This window comes from Chiloscyllium plagiosum, unplaced genomic scaffold (genome assembly GCF_037043375.1).
Source record: "Chiloscyllium plagiosum isolate Xiang-an unplaced genomic scaffold, Cpla_swu_hap1 HiC_scaffold_14, whole genome shotgun sequence".
In the NCBI taxonomy this organism is placed as follows: domain Eukaryota; kingdom Metazoa; phylum Chordata; class Chondrichthyes; order Orectolobiformes; family Hemiscylliidae; genus Chiloscyllium; species Chiloscyllium plagiosum.
In genome coordinates this window covers 38,461,445-38,480,446 of record NW_028270152.1, presented here as the reverse complement: position 1 = coordinate 38,480,446, position 19,002 = coordinate 38,461,445, and the positions used below count along the sequence as shown (strand labels likewise).

Here is a 19,002-nt window from a genome sequence, read left to right as displayed (position 1 = left end):
CCACATGGAGAGTCTGGAGACAGTCAAGGGTTGTGATGGGAAGGTGGAGCTTGGCATTATTGATTGTCTCGTTGAAATTGGCTTCATGTCTACAGAGATTTTAAAGGCAGCATATAAATGAACAAGAGTGAAAATAGAATAGATCTTTGAGGTACTCTGGAGATAATGGTGTTGAGCTAGAAAGAGAGGCCACTTGTAGCTAATAATTGGCTACAATTGGATAAGTATGTACCTAAGCAGGGGCACTGATACCTAGCTGAAAAAAGGTCATTAAATGAATGTTTTGTCAACAGTGTCAAAGTCTGCAGAAGGTTTGAGGAGGAATACATCATAGTCATAGCTACAGAAGATGGTGAATGCAACTTTGGTTCAGGGCAATTTGGTGCTATATTAAGGATGGATAACTGGTTCAGAGAGATAATTTGGAGATGCCGGTGTTGGACTGGGGTGTACAAAGTTAAAAATCACACAAGACCAGGTTATAGTCCAACAGATTTAATTGGAAGCACATTAGCTTTCGGAGCGTCGCTCCTTCATCAGGTGATTGTGGAGGGCTGATTTACAGAGGAACTTGTGGGAACCATAGGCACAGATTTGAGAGGTAATTGTTTGCAAGGATGAGAAGAAAGTGGGATGGTGGGCGCTTTTGGAGATAGTTTTAACAATTTGGGGGTTATTTTGCCGATTTCTCCTCTCTCATACACTCTGCCTGTTCATTCACCTGCGTGACCCACTACATACCCTGAACCTTGTCAATGACCGTTGGGGATCAAGGTGAAACTGGATTCAACTCAGAATAAAGAATTCTGGATCAATGGTGCTGGAAGAGCACAGCAGTTCGCTTCAGGCTCTCTGCCTTTATTCCTGATGAAGGGCTTTTGCCCGAAACGTTGATTTTGCTGAAGCTCCTCGGATGCTGCCTGAACTGCTGTGCTCTTCCAGCACCATTGATCCAGAATCTGGTTTCCAGCATCTGCAGTCATTGTTTTTACCTCACAATAAAGAATAGCAACACAAGTTATGGTAATTTCCAACCTTGGTAACACAGATTTACAAACCAACCGACTCCCACAGCTACCTGGACTACACCTCCTCCCATCCTGCCCCCTGTAAAAACGCCATCCCATTCTCCCAATTCCTTCGACTCCGCCGCATCTGCTCCCAGGAGGACCAGTTCCAAAAACGCACATCCCAGATGGCCTCCTTCTTCAAGGACCGCAATTTCCCCCCCGACGTGGTCGACGATGCCCTCCACCGCATCTCTTCCACTTCCCGATCCTCCGCCCTTGAACCCCGCCCCTCCAACCGCCACCAGGACAGAACCCCACTGGTCCTCACCTACCACCCCACTAACCTCCATGTACAGCGCATCATCCGCCGCCATTTCCGCCACCTCCAAACGGACCCCACCACCAAGGATATATTTCCCTCCCCTCCCCTATCAGCATTCCGTAAAGACCACTCCCTCCGTGACTCCCTCGTCAGATCCACACCCCCCACCAACCCAACCTCCACTCCCGGCACCTTCCCCTGCAACCGCAGGAGGTGCAAGACTTGCGCCCACACCTCCCCCCTCACCTCCCCCCTCACCTCCCTCCAAGGCCCCAAAGGAAACTTCCATATCCGCCACAGATTCACCTGTACCTCCACACATATCATCTATTGCATCCTTTGCACCCGATGTGGCCTCCTCTATATTGGGGAGACGGGCCGCCTACTTGCGGAGCGTTTCAGGGAAGACCTCTGGGACACCCGGACCAACCAACCCAACCACCCTGTAGCTCAACATTTCAATTCCCCCTCCCACTCCACCAAGGATATGCAGGTCTTTGGACTCCTCCATCGTCAGACCACAGCGAAACGACGGTTGGAGGAAGAACGCCTCATCTTCCGGCTAGGAACCCTCCAACCACAAGGGATGAACTCGGATTTCACCAGTTTCCTCATTTCCCCTCCCCCCAGCCTGTCTCAGTCAAATCCATCAAATTCAGCACCGCCTTCCTAACCTGCAATCTTCTTCCCGACCTCTCCGCCCCCACCCCAGTCTGACCTATCACCCTCACCTTGACCTCTTTCCACCTATCACATTTCCGACGCCCCTCCCCCAAGTCCCTCCTCCCTATCTTTTATCTTAGCCTGCTGGACCAACTTTCCTCATTCCTGAAGAAGGGCTAATGCCCGAAATGTCGATTCTCCTGTTCCCTAGATGCTGCCTGACCTGCTGCGCTTTTCCAGCAACACATTTCCATCTCTGATCTCCAGCATCTGCAGACCTCACTTTCTCCAACACAGATTTACCTGCTGAGTCTGGTTATAGTGCTATCACTGCTGTTCCTGTCGCTACTTGGGTTGGAGACAAAAAAAACCTGCAGCTGCTGGAATCCAAAATAGATCAGCTGGAAGAATACAGCAAGACAGGCAGCATCAGGAGCTGGAGAAGTTGACGTTTCGGGTGTAACCCTTCAGGACTGAGCAGAGTTGGGCATTGAGCCTTTATTGTGAGGCTGAGAACAATAAAGTTGAGGCCAGTGGCACAAACGTGGACTGATGCTGGTTGAAACCTGCTGTTTAATATTCTAGCTCCAGGTTTTGAATTGCTCACGGTTGAATTTAGATTGGATTTGGAAAGGAATCGGGATTAACTGGGAAGTCCGCATTTCCGTTGTGATGGCGTGTCATAGATCGAGAACTGCGGACAATTCTGGAAGATGGTGCTTGGGAAGAGGAAAATGCGAGTGCTCCTGTGATTTAAAACAAATGTAACAACCCCAGGCATGTCAATAACTAACGAAAAATGAACTTTTAAAAAAAAGAATCAAAGTTCACCGCAGCCTAAGAATAACGAAATCAGGGAACCCCCAACCCCCTTTTTTTCCAGGACGGTGTAGATCAAATTTCAGTCAATTCTGAGGGGGCGAAAAATGCAAAAAGCATGTTCACTTGTTCGGAAAGTCTGCGTCTTTTGTGTCCCTGAGTTGTTTGTGCTGTTCACTGATTTGCTCCATTCCGGCGATCCGGTTCCACAGTAAGTGGCCGCCTCCCAGTCTGCCTGTGGGCGGGTTGTTTGTACTGACTGGCGTTCACACTGTGCTGCTGCTGCGAGCTGCAGCCTGCCTCCCCCTCTGCTCCCCCAGTCCTGGCTGCAGCCTGCTCTCCCAGTCCCGGTGGCCATGCAGGCGGACTCACGCCGCGTATAACAGAGTGCACAGACTGCGGCGCCCGGCAGCACCGTGGCTGCAAGGCATAACTTGACCCTTGAGTTTCGCGCAACAGTATCGTCAGCTGTGAACGCCAAGATCTCATCTTCACCTGCTACCATGGTTGCCAAGGATTACCCCTATTGTATTGCAGCTAAGAGGACAAACTGTGCCTTGGAAGTGCATAGTGTCAGCTCCAGCACTAAAGAAACCGAGGTATTGTGTAGCAATATGTTTTGTCTCGATGTGATAACTGTTGCTTTGTGTCGACTACTGAGATAGTGAGTTAAATCATGACTGTTTTGTGTACAAGAAGCTGGATTGAGAAATGAATGTACTCGTTTGTGAATTTGTTACTTCAAGAACAAATTTCTTGATTTAAACTCCTCACCTATAAATTTGGTTAACTCGTTAAAATGTGATATTATTTAAAGTTAATGTTGAATGTCATTCAAATCGCTATGGTGTTATCTCCATAAAGACAGCCCTTTTCAGCTGTCAAAATCTTTTTTCCTTATAAGTATTTGGACCCTTCTTTAATTCGCCGTAGTCAATCGACCGAGTTTCTCGACCTCATTGTTAAGAATGAAAACTGTACAAAGTGTTCCTCCATGTCTTTGAAGTCTCCAAGCCAGACAACAGCTGATGTGAAATCCTCTCTGATTTCCAAAGTCTGCCACTTCCATCCTGGCTGCTTCACTCAGCGGTTTGTACTTTGTTTATACAGTAATGTGCAACCCCTTTGAGAATTAGGCCTGGCAGCCAGTAGAGGGGGAGGTAAACCTGTCTAGCCCTCCTGGACTCAGGAAAAGTGCAGGGATTTTATTGTGAGTGGATTTTTGTACAAGGGTAGTGCATTGTCCAAATGGGTGTGTGCTTATTTAAATACAAAATATAACTGCACGCGTGTGCAAATCCAGCTGAGGAGAGCGAGGAGGGAATAAAAAACCCTTTAGTCTGCTCACTTCTGCTAGTTGTTTTTACAGACCAAAAGGATTCCAAATATATTTATGGCAAGCTAGTGCAGTGCGTAGTTTTTCTTTGGTGGCTTTGTTCGTGAAATCGCCCCAGGTTGGTTCTTCGAACTCGGCACTTCAAATGGGGAATGTACCTGTTGGAGCGAGGCGGCTGATAATTGGAATCTCCAACCTTTAGCACTGATTCACTTGCCAGTCTCATTCATGATCTCCGCCCTGATCTCTCAGTGAATTCTGCTAATTATATCAGGCTGTCAGTGAAAGATGATTAAAGTAAGACACAGTGAACAGACGAGTCTGATGAATTACAAATGTTGGGCACGGGTTTGCCAACATGTTGCTATGTGCATATTAATGTTGGTTAGTCTTGGGAAGAGAACCTTGATTTTTGAACCGCTGAATTGTATCATTCAGTTAGTTAAATTTTGATTTAAAGATACAGGTTGAAAGTACTTCTATCTCTTTGCCTGAGCATCTCTTAGATCTACAATATAACTTCAAAAAAATTAGCAAGTCTCCTTCTCAGATCTATGCAATTAAAATTTTCACTGCATTGAACCTTTTCCTGGCATTATGTTCCTGTTAAGTTGATTTCTGTGCTTTTACATGATTTTCCAAGTAGTGCTGAAGTTTAGGCATTTTTCATGAAATACAGAATAATTAATTTGCTTACATAATATCCACTTCCTGTCAAAGTACTGTAACACATTAAATGTGAAGCATTTTTGAGGTATGAATATTTCATTAAATTGATTTTTGATTTCAGGTTGCTGTGAATCACTCAGCCTATTTTTATACACTTATTACTGTTACAGGAACTTTTAACAAAATAATGTCAAGCTTCATGTGTAGTTCTCATGCACACAACCTTATTAAAGCATTCACTACCCTCATTACTGCTTTTGAGTGGGGGAGGTGTTTTATAGAATCTTGAACTAATATGACCAGGATGCCTTCTAGCTTCAACATGCTGTAACAGCAATAGAACTTCTATGATTAACAAAATGTTGTAATCTGTCTTGGTGTACCTGTATTCAAATGGCTTTAGCTATTTAAACTTGATTGATTTCATCTCTCCAGTTTGAACAAGATGTCAGTGCTTGGCACAAGTTTAACAGCAAACAAAAAACTTAATAACCAATGCATTTTTCTTAATGTTAGAAACATTGGCACTGTGGAGAAGGTATAACTTACAATAAAAATTGAAAAAATCTAATCTGTAAATTAATTTAGATAAATTTACAGCTGAAATATTATACAACCAATTTTGAGTGATTTGATCTGTCCACCAGTGATTTTTTTTTGTGCTTGAAAGATCTTTTCCAAGATTAATTTTTTTCAGGTAATAAGAACTAAACAATTAGTACAGGCAAGAAATGGATGTCTTTCTCACTCCTGTTTCCCTGACAGGAAGACTGACAAATGCTTCAGTTTCATTAGAGAAATAATAATACTTGTGAATAAAAGATAAAATAACATTGACTAAAAATGCATGTAGACCTTGTTAGTGTATTCTTCATGGCTTAGGTACTGTTACCTTAGATTCTCAACAGACTAAAATTGCTGGACTCAACAGGTGGAAATTTTGGTTATATCACACCTGTACTGAGGTCCATTTAGGCTCCGGTATCGTTAAGGTCAGTGACGTTTTTTGTTCTGAGTTTTCTTCCATTGGGTATATCAGTAATCTGTGCCATTTTCTGGGGAGGTAGCTTCCTGGATATTTGGAGAGAAAAACGCACTGTTGAGTTTTATTTCAAAGTTTTAGTAACTGACCTTTCCTGTACTTCTGTGCAATTTTTACCATGCTATTTATGAAATGTAATATTCCCCCCCCCCCCCCATTACATTCTATAGGCATCAGAAATTTCCTTTCATTCTCCCTAGCTCAAAGTCATAGGGACCAATTGTAAGGCCCAAAGCAATCTCATGTGAAAAAATGCCAGATAAGGAAATACTTTCACCTGAGAGTCAGCTTGTCAGATTTTTATTTTTAGTAGGATTGGTGCTTATTAATATGAACCATTCAGATCAGTCAGCTGGTGCAACACTTTCAAAGAATCAAGTCAGTTAGCAAACTGAATTATGTTTAACCCCTTTTTTCCCCACTGTTACATATACACACCTTTGAAATATGAAAAGGTGAGCTGATGGTTTTGGAGAACATAATTAGAAATGTTCCCATACATGTATGTCACAAGATTTTCAAAATGCATTTAAAATAGTTAACTAGTCTCATATCTTTTGGTTATTTTATCATAAATAGGCTTATTTCCTTCAAGGCTAATAATAATTGAGGATTTCTTTACGTCCTGATGAAATTTCTCCGATTTGGATATAAATAAAGGGGTTAAAGTGATGATGAACTTTACTTAATGTAGACACATTAAATTGATATTTACATATTTTGGAGTTTAGTGTCTTGATGTGTGATTTTCACCACAGGCCCACTTGCTTGTGTGTCACAATGTTTTGTTGTATTCTGTACCTTAGCCGATTTTAATTCATCTACATGCCAGTAGTTGACATCCTTTTTGTTACTGTTGAATAGTTGAGGAAAGTGCCTGCAATGTTTGTTAAAACAGCTGATATTCATAAGTGTTATAATCCAGATAGCCAGGCAGTGATGGATAGCCTAATCTCTTCACACTAAATTTATATTGACAGAGATGCATAGTGCAAACATACAGCTCCAAACCCAACCACCATAAGTTTCATTCTCACATATGAGAGCAGAAATGGATCAGCAGATAACGCCCACCACCTGAACACCGACACGCCAATTACTTAATATTTGCCCATGGGTAATAAGTTTGATATTTTATAATTAGACTGTCACCACCACTCTTCCACCCCTGCCCCCACAAAAATTAGGTTTAGTCAGACAGTTCTGATAGCACAAAATCAAGCTCCCTATGCCTGGTCACAGGAAAGACAATTTTGTGCAATACACTTCAACTGAAAATAAAGTTACAGTTAGTAGTAAGCCATTTCAACAGTTTAAAAAGAGCTAGAAATTAACATTATTTCAGGATAATTGATTGGTATTTTTCTACCTATTATTATAAAAGAAGATACATTATTTAAAATGTATCTGTTTGCATAAACTATTTCATAGAGTAATAGAGTTGTACAGCACAGAAACAGACATTTCGGTCTAAGACGCCTGTGCTGATCCGATATCCTAATTTAATCTAATCCTATTACCTATCTTGTTTCTCATCCATTCACGGATGAAGGTGTCAATGGCTATGCAGCAGTTAAGAGTCAACCACATTGCTGTGGGTCTGGAGTCACATGTCGGCCAGACCAGGTAAGGATGGCAGTTTCCTTCCCGGAAGGACACGAGTGAACTAGATGGGTTTTTCTGACAATCGCCAATGGATTCATGGGTCATTATTAGATTCCTAATTCCAGTTTTTTACTGAACTCAAATTCCACCATCTTCCGTGGCGGAATTCAAACCCAGGTCCACAGAATATTATTTGTGTCTGGATTAATAGTCCAGCAATAATACCCTTAGGCCATTGCCTCCCTATCATTTGGCCCATATCCCTCTGACCCAATTCGTGTACCCATCCAGATAAGTGATTGTACAATGCTCCACATCTTCTTCTGGTGGTTCATTCAATACACACTACCCTCTGCATGAAAAAGTTGCCCCTCGGGTCTCTCTTGAATGTTTGCTCTCTCATGCCTATGCCTCTTAGTTTTGAACTCCCCTATCCTGGGAAAAAGACCTTGGCTATTCAATCTATCCATTCCCCTGATGATTTTATAAACCTTCAATATGTCACTCCTTATCCTCCTCTGTTCCAGGGAAAATAAGCCCAGCCTGTTTAGCCTCTCGCTATAGATCAAACCCTCCAAATCCAGCAACATCTTTGGAAATCTTTTCTGAACCCTCTCAAGTTTAACAACATCATTCCTAAAGCAGGGAGATCAGAATTGAAAGCAATATTACAAATTTGTCCTAACCAATGTTCTGTACAGCCATAACATGACAACCCAACTTTCCTGCTCAATGCACTGACCAATAAAGGCAAGCATACCAAACACCACCTTCATCACCCCAACTACCTGCAACTCCACTTTCAAGGAACTATGAACCTGCACTCCAAGATCTCTTTGTTCACCAACACTCTCCAAGAGCTTCTCCAAGGCTTGAGGGGTGACCTTATAGAGGTTTACAAAATTGAGGGGCAGGACATTGGTTAGGCCACTGTTGGAATATTGCGTGCAATTCTGGTCTCCTTCCTATCGGAAAGTTGTTGTGAAACTTGAAAGGGTTCAGAAAAGATTTACAAGGATGTTGTCAGGGTTGGAGGATTTGAGCTATGGGGAGAGGCTGAACAGGCTAGGGCTGTTTTCCCTGGAGCTTCGGAGGCTGAAGGGTGACCTTATAGAGGTTTACAAAATTGAGGGGCATGGATAGGATAAATAGACAAAATCTTTTCCCTGGGGTCGGGCAGTCCAGAACTAGAGGGCATAGGTTTAGGGTGAGAGGGGAAAGATATAAAAGAGACTTAAGGGGCAACTTTTTGACACAGAAGGTGGTACGTGTATGGAATATGCTGGCGGAGGAAGTGGTGGAGGCTGGTACAGTTGCAACATTTAAGAGGCATTTGGATGGGTATATGAATAGGAAGGGTTTGGAGAGATATGGTCCGGGTGCTGGCAGGTGGGACTAGATTGGATTGGGATATCTGGTCGGCATGGACCGAAGGGTCTGTTTCCATGCTGTACATCTCTATGACCATGATTCTATCTTAACATTCAGTATGCATGTCCTGCCCTGATTTGCCTTACCAAAATGTAGCAAATCTAAATTAAACTCCATCTGCCTTTCCTTGGCCAGCTGATCAATGTCCCATTGTACTCTGAGTTCAGCTTCTTCACTGTCCACTACTTTTCGTGTCATCTGCAAATTTACTAATGGGACCTCCTATATTCACAACCAAATCAATTATATAAATGCAGAAATGAAGTGGACCCAGCAGTGATCCTTGCAGCACACCACTGGTCACAGGCCTTCACTCCAAAAAGCAACCTCCAATCCTCTGTCTCCTACCTTCAAGCCAATTTTGTATTCAAATGACTAGCCCTCCCTGGATTCCATGTGATCTAACTTTGCTAACCCATCTCCCTTGTAGAACTTTGAAACATCTTGCTGAGATCCATTTAGAAAATGTCTACCAATCTGCCTTCATCGATCATCTTTGTCATTTCTCCAAAAAATTCAAGTTAGCGAGACACAATTTTCTGTACACAAGCCATATTGACTATCCTTACTCAGTCCTTGCCATGTAAATCCTGTACTTCAGAATCCCCTTCAACTACTTGCCCATCACTGATGGCAGGCTTGTCAGCCTATAGGTCCCTGGCTTTTCCTTCCCATCTTTCTTAAATAATGGCACCACATTAGCCAATCTCCAGTCTTTCGACATCTCACCTGTGGCTATCAATGATACCAATATCTCAGGAAGGAGCCCAGCAATCACTTCCCTAGCTTCCCACAAAATTCTGGGATATACCTGATCAGGCCCCTGGGATTTATCTACCTTTTATGCATTTTAAGATGTCCAGCACCTCTTCCTCTGTAATATGGACACCTTTTCAAGAAGTAGTGATATCTTGAATTCTCTAGCTTCCATATCCTTCTCCACTGTAAATACTGTTGCAAAATGCTCATTTAGTATCTCACCCATCTCCCGTGCTTCCACGTGTAAGTAGTCTTGTTGATTTTAAGGGACCTTATTCTCTCCCTAGTTACACTTTTGTCTATGTATTTGTAGAATCTCTTTGGATTCGCCTTAATACTATTTGCCAAAGCTATGTCATGTCCCCATTCTGCCCTCTGGATTTCCCTCTTAAGTGTTCTCCTACTGCCCTTACACTCCTGTAGGATTCACTTGATCCCAGCTGTCTATATCTGGCATATGAATCCTTGTTATCTTGACCAAAACCTCAATTTCTGTCATGCAGCATTTGCTATACCCACCAGCCATGCTGTTAGCACTAACAGGAACATTCTGTCTCTTGACTCGCACTATCTCAGTTTTGAAGGCACCCCACTTTCCAATTGTCCTTTTACCTGCAAATACTCTCCCAATTCATTTCTGAAAATTCTTGCCTAATATGGCTAAAATTGGCCTTATTCCAATTTAAAACTTTAACTTTTAGATCAAGTCTATCCTTTTCCATCACTATTTAAAAACTAATAGAATTATAATCACTTGACCTAAAGAGCTCCCCCACTGATGCCTCAGTTACCTGCCCTGTCCTATTTCCCAAGAGAAGGTCACGTTTTGCTCCCTCTCTAGTCGGTACATCCACATATTGAATAAGAAAATTTTCTTGTACACGTTTAACAAATTCCTCTCCATCCAAGCCCCTTAACACTATGGCAGTGCTAGTCTATGTTTGGAAAGTTAAAATCCCCTACTGTAACCACCCAGATATTCTTAGATACCTGAGATCTCCATACAAATTTGTTTCTCAATTTCCTGTTGACTATTGGGGGACATATAGTACAATCCCAAAAAGGTTATTGTCCCTCTTTTATTTCTCAGTTCCACCCGTATAACTTCACTGGATGTACTCCCAGGAATATCCACCCTATGTACAGCCGTAATGTTATCCTTAACTGAAGAATACCCGTCCTCTCTTACCCCTTCTCCTCCCCTCCCCCCCCCCTTCTATTCTTCCTATTGTTGGAATTTATACTAAGAGTATTGAAAATGAAAATTTTGAGGAAAGAACACCCTTAGTTCCTTCCAGAAAATATATTTTAACACCTTGAGCAATTTTTAAATTTCCCATTGCTGCCAACTGCACGTTTGTTGATCTGCAACAATTGTGATCAAATGTTAGCTGTACCTTTGCCTTAAGTATGGCCTCCAGTGTCCCAAATATATTTATAGTGTGATCTTTGTTATTTGTCATCAGCTTCTATTCAGGGCTGTTGTTGAGTTGATTTTTTTCTGGGACGATATTAGCATTTCTAAAGCTGTTAGTTAGATTTTTGAGAGTTTATCAAGTTGGCATTTTGTGCAGGGGTCTTCTGGTTTCTGTGGCGTTGTACTACATTAAGTATTAACTGACACTAAAGAATCCAGAGGAGTTTAAAAATTAGACATAAAGTTTGAGTTCAGATAATAACCTATCTTGTCTACATTTAGAACAACAATATTTTGACTTTCATTATGCAGCATTCCCATAACTATTGGATGGAATAAACAAATTTGTATTTTGTTAAGCTCTTTGAACAATTCTACCTATCCAAGGGTTTTTAGTGCACTTCAGTACAGATTAGTAAATTATTAAGCACTTATCATTTCATGTTAAGGAAGATGCATGATCTAACATTGTGGTCCTTCTCTTGGGTGTGAGAAAACAAAATTATTCAGGTTCTGATGAATCACTTAAAAGAAATGCTAAAATGCACAGCATAAAGACTCCTCTGTCTCTCAGATAATTTAATATTAACCAGACTTAAGACACTGGGAATATTGAATCCTACTTCTCAATCCAGTTAGACTTGTAGCAGGAAACATTTGACATGCACAATACACAATGGCCTTTAACTAAATGCATTCATTTTATAAAACAGGTTTGTATGTTATTGTCTTAAATGGTTGACTAACACGTAATCAGAACAGGAAAATTTTAATGTGGGTGTGCCTTACATATTGTTTGTAACCCTGGAGAAGGAGCTTGATGTACCTCTTGTTAATCTTTTGGAAGTCTATAGTTAATGTATGCATGCAATTTAAATCATATCATTGATATCCACATCAGGAAACATTCTTACCGGTTCTTGTTCTACAATTTAATAGTTGTGTCAATCAGGCTAAGGTTACTGGTTCTACCCAAAATATTACAACAAATGTTGTTGCCGTGTTAATGCAAAATTGCATTAATTGCCTAAATTATTTCTGGTTACCATACCCAAACTTACTTTTAAGTAGAATTTATTGATTTTTTTATCGCCAATTCAAAGATAGACTTGACAACAGTTATAAATTAGGAGATAGTTTAGTCTTCACAGATGTGTCTCTGTAGAAAAAGTGAAGATAGTTAGAACTAAACAAAATTAAAAGAACCCTACAGATATAGAATTGAATTCAGTCTTTTAAATTAAGATTCACTCAACATTCAATGGTATTTAGTGTAAAAAGAGGAAGTAATCCTTGAAGATTCATACTAGATAGTGAAAAGTATCTCTTTCAAAAAAAAATCAGGTATGCTACACTGTCATACTATATAATTAGTTTAAACACAAAGTATGGATAGTTTCAGTTGTCTATGAAATAATTTGAAAAAAACGATCCGTTTCTGGTCGTGAGGATTCATTTGGATGATCAACTGCTATATTCAAAGCCTTTCATCTGCAGAAGGTTCTATTATTGAACAAATGTGTAGAACTCCAATGCTGTCATCTTTTACAGGATTATGTGTAACATTTTATAAAAGAGTTAAAATCTATGAAAGTCATTGAAAGATGATCAGAGGATTAGATAGAGTAGACAATGAAAGTCTTTTTCCTAGGATGATGATGTCAGCGTGTATGAGGGGCAAAACTACAAATTGAGGGGTGATAGATTTAAGACAGATGTCAGAGGCATGTTCTTTCCGCAGAGTGGTAAGGGCGTGGAATGTCCTACCTGATAATGTAGTCAACCCAGCCACATTAGGGAGATTTAAACAATCCTTAGATAAGCACATGGATGATTTTGGGATAGTGTAGGGGACGGGCTGAGAATAGTTCACAGGTTGGCACAACATTGAGGGCCGAATGAGCTGTTCTGCGCTGCATTGTTCTATGTTCTAAAGCTGTGACTGAAGATTTGATCAGTGATTCTGTATATTGTGGTGAATTTGCTGAATAATTGTTATTTCATTATCAGTTTTCTATCATTTTTCCAGATGTTGGATGATCTTTAAATTGTCATGATAATCACTCTTGCCCACCTGGTCTCACTCACCAGTTACTTCTATCCTTGCTGACCTGTATTGGCTATTAATCTAAACCAATCGCAATGTTTTCATCATCATAATGAAATTCCTCATGGTCGCATGCCTCTTTATCTCTGTCCAAGCTACCACATCATTCACCCCACAACTTTCCCACTCCCTGAACTCTCTTCCACTGACAACCTCTCATCCTGTTTGATCTCCCATTGGAGATCATGCATTTGGCCACTTAGACCATGTGTGCTGGTATTCTCTCCATAAACATCTCCCCATGTATACCTCCCCTCTTTTAATACCTTAAGCACCTTCATAAAATCTGTCTCTCCTGGTGTCTCATTCTTTGGCTTATTATTCATTTTTCTTAGACTTCTGGGAAATTCCTTGATGTTTTCTATCATGCTAAGTTTGTTATATACTTGCAAGTTGTTGCATGTGTAAGTCGTGATTCTTTAAAACTATAATATTCTGTGTGATGCTATTCAGTAAATTACACAGAATAAAAATGATAATTAGGGTGATATGTGTCTAATTGTCATGCCTTACAGCTCTGAAACCTCCTATATATCAATGCATGCCTTTGTTGTATCTGATGCAGTAGTATTTTTCCCATCCTGTGTGAGACTTGTTAATCCACCTCCACTCTTCTGTGAAATCCAATACAACAGATTATCATTGTCTTTTTAAAATACATGGTTTAGGAGAAGAATAAAATAAACAGGACAATTGTTAAGCTTCAGTACCTCCAACCCCTACTGCTTTTCAACAAAGAAACGTCTGGCCCTGATAGCCACATTGGTGCCAAGTTGATCTCTCATCATTCTGTTCCTCCCGGTACTAATTGTGCATCACAATCTCCAACAGGGTCACCCTGCTATTAGCCATCACCTCCCAGATTTATTATGGCCTACCTTATAAAAAGGATAGAACACAATCCTTACTTCTGTCCACTGGATAAAGCTATTTACAACAAAACAATTAACTATCGGCATAAAAAAGGAGGAAAAAAAACCTCAAAGTAATTATCCATGCAACTTTGTTTCACCGAAAAGTAAAATTAACTGATTTCATTTTTCAGTTTCAAAAAAGACATTCATCATTTGTGGTTCTAGTGATGGTGACAATCAGGTAGAAGGTGATAATAAGGCTATACATAATGCTTAATTTCTTGGCAGTGCTCCATACTTTATTAGTTGCTATATTTTATGTCTTTGTCAGTATTAATTGTATTGTTGAAAGTACTGGAGCCAGACTGGTTGATTGCAGGACCATTGTGTGAACTGTTCCAGCCACCAATCTTCCTTATTCTTCTGTAACCTCAGTCAAAGGATTACAATTTTGGAGAGCATGTTAATGGGATCGAATCCGAGAGAGAGGAATACAAGGAAATTCATTGTGATTGATTTTTACAATTCTCTTTTTTTGTAGGTTCATATAGATAACTGAATCTATCCATTTTAAATATATCATAGTGCTAGTAGAAGAGGTGTTTTATACCCTTTCATCTCCACTTATGTAAATGAAAAAAATAGAAAATTGGGTAGACCATACAGCATCCTGAGTCTGCCCCAGCATTCACTAAGGTCATAGCAGATCTATCTTAACTCCAATTTCCCTCCTGTTCCCATGATTACCTTAGTACCCAATAAAAATTCAAAATCTTCAAAGTTAATAAAGACTGTTTAACCAAAGAAAAATCTATTTAACTTTTTGGTTTCGATTTTCTTCCCTTCCCTCGAACAATTAGATTTGTTTCTTGAGTAGTCAGATATTTGCATGCATTTTCTTCAGGGACCTGCATGAACTTTTAATACATTTTCTTACACGTTAAAAGGTTCACAATATTACAAAATGCAAAAGTGGTCTTACGTTTTTGCTATATGATAAAAGGATTAACTTTGTGTAAATTTATCTAGGTAATGCAAAAATACCATTGAAGAAATAAAACAGAGCAGCTCACCCATCAATTTTACATGGGTGAGCTGCTCTGTTTTATTTCTTCATTGGTTTTCGTCCAACAGATTTATTTGGAAGCACTAGCTTTCAGAGTGCTGCTCCTTCATCAGGTGGTTGTGGAGGTTCAGATCATGCTTACAGAATTTATAGCCAAAGGACTCCAGTGTCATGGAGATGTGATACAGTAAACATCTTGCAAAATGTCCATATTACAGAGGAGGAAGTGCTGGATGTCTTGAAACGCATAAAAGTGGATAAATTCCCAGGACCTGATCAGGTGTACCCTAGCACTCTGTGGGAAGCTTGAGAAGTGATTACTGGGTCTCTTGCTGAGGTATTTGTATCATCAATAGTCATAGGTGAGGTTGGCTAATGTGGTGCCAATGTTTAAGAACAGTGGTAAGGACAAACCAGGGAACTATAGACAAGTGAGCCTGACGTTAATGGTGGGCAAATTGTTGGAGGGAATCCTGGGACAGGATGCACATGTATTTGGAAAGGCAAGGACTGATTAGGGATAGTCAACATGGCTTTGTTCGTGGGAAATCATATCTCACAAACTTGATTGAGGTTTTTGAAGAAGTAACAAAGAGGATTGATGAGGGCAGAGCGGTAGATGTGATCTATATAGACTTCAGTAAGGTGTTCATCACGGTCCCCATGGGACACTGGTTAGCAAGGTTAGATCTCATGGAATACAGGGAGAACTCACCATTTGGGTACAGAACTGGCTCAAAGGTAGAAGACAGAGAGTGGTAGTGGAGGGTTGTTTCATAGACTGGAGGCCTGTGACCAGTGGAGTGCCACAAGGATCGGTGCTGGGTCCTCTACTTTTTGTCACTTACATAAATGATTTGGATGTGAGCATAAGAGGTACAGTTAGTAAGTTTGCAGCTGACACCAAAATTGGAGGTGTAGTGGACAGCGAAGAGGGTTACCTCAGATTACTACAGGATCTTGACCCAATGGGCTGAGAAGTGGAAGATGGAGTTTAATTCAGATAAATGCGAGGTGCTGCATTTTGGGAAAGCAAATCTTAGCAGGACTTGTACACTTAATGGTAAGGTCCTAGGGAGTGTTGCAGATTAAAGAAACCTTAGAGTGCAAGTTCATAGCTCCTTGAAAGTGGAGTCGCAGCTAGATAGGATAGTGAAGAGGCCGTTTGGTACACTTTCTTTTATTCATCAGAGTTTGAGTAAAGGAGTTGGGAGGTCATGTTGCGGCTGTACAGGACATTGGCTGGGTCACTGTTAGAATATTGCAATTCTGGTCTCCTTCCTATTGGAAAGATGTTGTGAAACTTGAAAAGGTTCAGAAAAGATTTACAAAGATGTTGCCAGGGTTGGAGGATTTGAACTACAGGGAGAGGCTGAACAGGCTGGGGCTTTTTTCCCTGGAGCGTCGGAGGCTGAGGGGTGACCTTATAGAAGATTACAAAATCATGAGGGGCATGGATAGGGTAAATAGACAAAATCTTTTCCCTGGGATCGGCAGTCCAGAACTAGAGGGCATAGGATTGGGTGAGAGGGGAAAGATATAAAAGAGACCTAGGGGGCAACTTTTTGACATAGAACATGGTACGTGTATGGAATGAGCTGCCAGAGGAAGTGGTGGAGGCTGGTACAAATGCAACATTTAAGAGGCATTTGGATGGGTATATGAATAGGAAGGGTTTGGAGGGATATGGTCTGGGTGCTGGCAGGTGGGACTAGATTGGGTTGGGATATCTGGTCGGCATGGATAGATTGGACCGACGGGTCTGTTTCCATGCTGTACATCTCTATGACTTTATGACTCTTAGATTAAAAACTTTCATCTTTTAGAATGGGATATGCTAGTTTTTATTGCTTGATATGTAAATCCCAGAACTACTTTTAAATTACATTCTCAAGATAGCTCAGCTTTTTAAACAATAGGTGTGAAGTCTGTCTGTGTCCCAGTGCTAAGTCAGGCTGACAAACCCTTTATAGTTTTACATGGATTCATGCAGCAAAATAAAATGTAATTCTATAAAAACAAATTTGCTGCATAAGCTTTTATGTGTATGTATTAAAACAACCATCCCCTACAGACAAACCCTCTGCGTCCACCGAATCTGTTCAGGCGAGGAGGAACGTGACAGACAGTTGAAAGTGCTCAAGGATGCCCTCATTCGAACAGGGTATGACGCTCAACTCATCGATCACCAGTTCCAACATGCCACAGCAAGAAACCGTAATGACCTCCTCAGGAGACAGACACAGGCTGCAACAGACAGGGTACCCTTTGTTGTCCAGTACTTCCCAGGATCCGAATGACTCAACCAATGTCTTTGCAGCCTGCAGCATATTATCGATGAGGGTGAGCACCTCGCCAAGACTTACCCCGCACCTCCACTTCTTGCCTTTAAACAACCACCAAACCTTAAACAGATCATGATTCATAGCAAACTGCCCTGCCTTCAGAACAACACCATCATACAACCCTGCCACAGCAGCCGTTGCAAGATGTGTCAGAGTATTGAAATGGGTAACACCATTACACGTGGGGACAGCATCCACCATCTACACAATGAGTACTCATGTGACTCTGCCACTGTGGTCTATCTCATAAGCTGCATGCAAGGATACCCTGAGTCAAGGTACATTAGCGAGACCAAGCAAAGGCTATGATGTCAGACAAATGGGCACTGCACAACAATCACCAAGCAGGAGTATTCCTTTCAGTTGGGGAATACTTCAGTGGCCCAGGATATTTGGCCTCGGACCTTTGGGTGACCATCCTCCAAAGTGGACTTTGGGACAAGCAACAACACAGAGTGGCTGAGCAGAAGCTAGTAGCAAAGTTCGTTACCCATGTGAATGGCCTCAACTAGGACCTTGGGTTCATCTCTCACTACAGGTGACCCCACTGCATGATATTCACACACTCACACTACCACGCAGACCCTGCCCCATACACAATCTCTCACACAAATTTGCGTACACACACACTCCGCACTCAGACCAACGTATGCGCACTCTCTCTCTCTCTCTCTCTCTCACAGACACACACACACACACGCACTCAATCTGTCACTCCTACATGCGCACACATATAAGCTTATGGTGTGAATTTATTTTTGCACAATTACATTTTATTTTGCTCAAAAACTGCATGAATCCATGTAAAACTCTGTAAAACTATACAGAGGGTTTGTCAGTCTGACATAGCATTGGGACACAGACAGACTTCATACCTATTGTTTAAAAAGCTGAGCTATCTTGAGAATGTAACTTAAAAGAAATTCTGGGATTTACATATCAAAGAATATCCTATTAATATCCTATTATAAAAGATGAAAGTCTTAATCTAAGATTGCTTATTGTATCACATCTCCATGACATTGGACTCCTTTGGCTATAAATTCTGCGAGCATGATCTTAACCTCCACAACCTGATGAAGAGCGACGTTCCGAAAGCTAGTGCTTTCAAATAAACCTGTTGGACTGTAACCTGGCGTTGTGTGATTTTTAACTTTGTCCATTCCAGTCCAACACTGGCACCTCCCAGTCATCTATTTTACATAATTAATGAAGTTTGGGGATTGCCATCACAGCTTTGAATAACATTGACATTGTTGCGTTTGTACTTGCTCAGCAAACCTTCTCTGTCAAATTTACCTTTTTGTACCAATAATAGGACAAGAGCTGTTCATTGTAGATCATGTTATCACTTAGTTTTGTCCTTAGATGTTGTCATTCCCAAGTCGACAGTTCTTGGAGTCATAAATGAGCGATGGGTTTTTGGTGTAGGGCGCAGTGGCTAGATTAGATTAGATTCCCTACAGTGTGGAAACAGGCCCTTTGGCCCAACCAGTCCACACACACCCTCCAAACAGTAACCCACCCAGACCCACTTCCCTCTGTCTGCACCTTGGG

General features: G+C 41.1%; 1 protein-coding gene across 6 annotated transcripts in view; it reads left to right on the top strand.

Annotated features, from left to right (window-relative positions):
• Nucleotides 1-19,002, top strand: part of arhgef3 (Rho guanine nucleotide exchange factor 3) — a 334,927-nt gene that overhangs the window by 271,105 nt on the left and 44,820 nt on the right. Inside the window, exon 1 of one of the 6 annotated variants that reach the window (XM_043708107.2) lies at nucleotides 2,595-3,413. The exons of the other annotated variants lie outside the window; for them this stretch is intronic. Coding sequence (XP_043564042.1) covers nucleotides 3,318-3,413 — 96 coding nt within the window. The 5' untranslated portion in view covers nucleotides 2,595-3,317. Of the gene's footprint in view, nucleotides 1-2,594; nucleotides 3,414-19,002 lie in introns of those variants that run through there. 6 annotated transcript variants of the gene reach the window in all.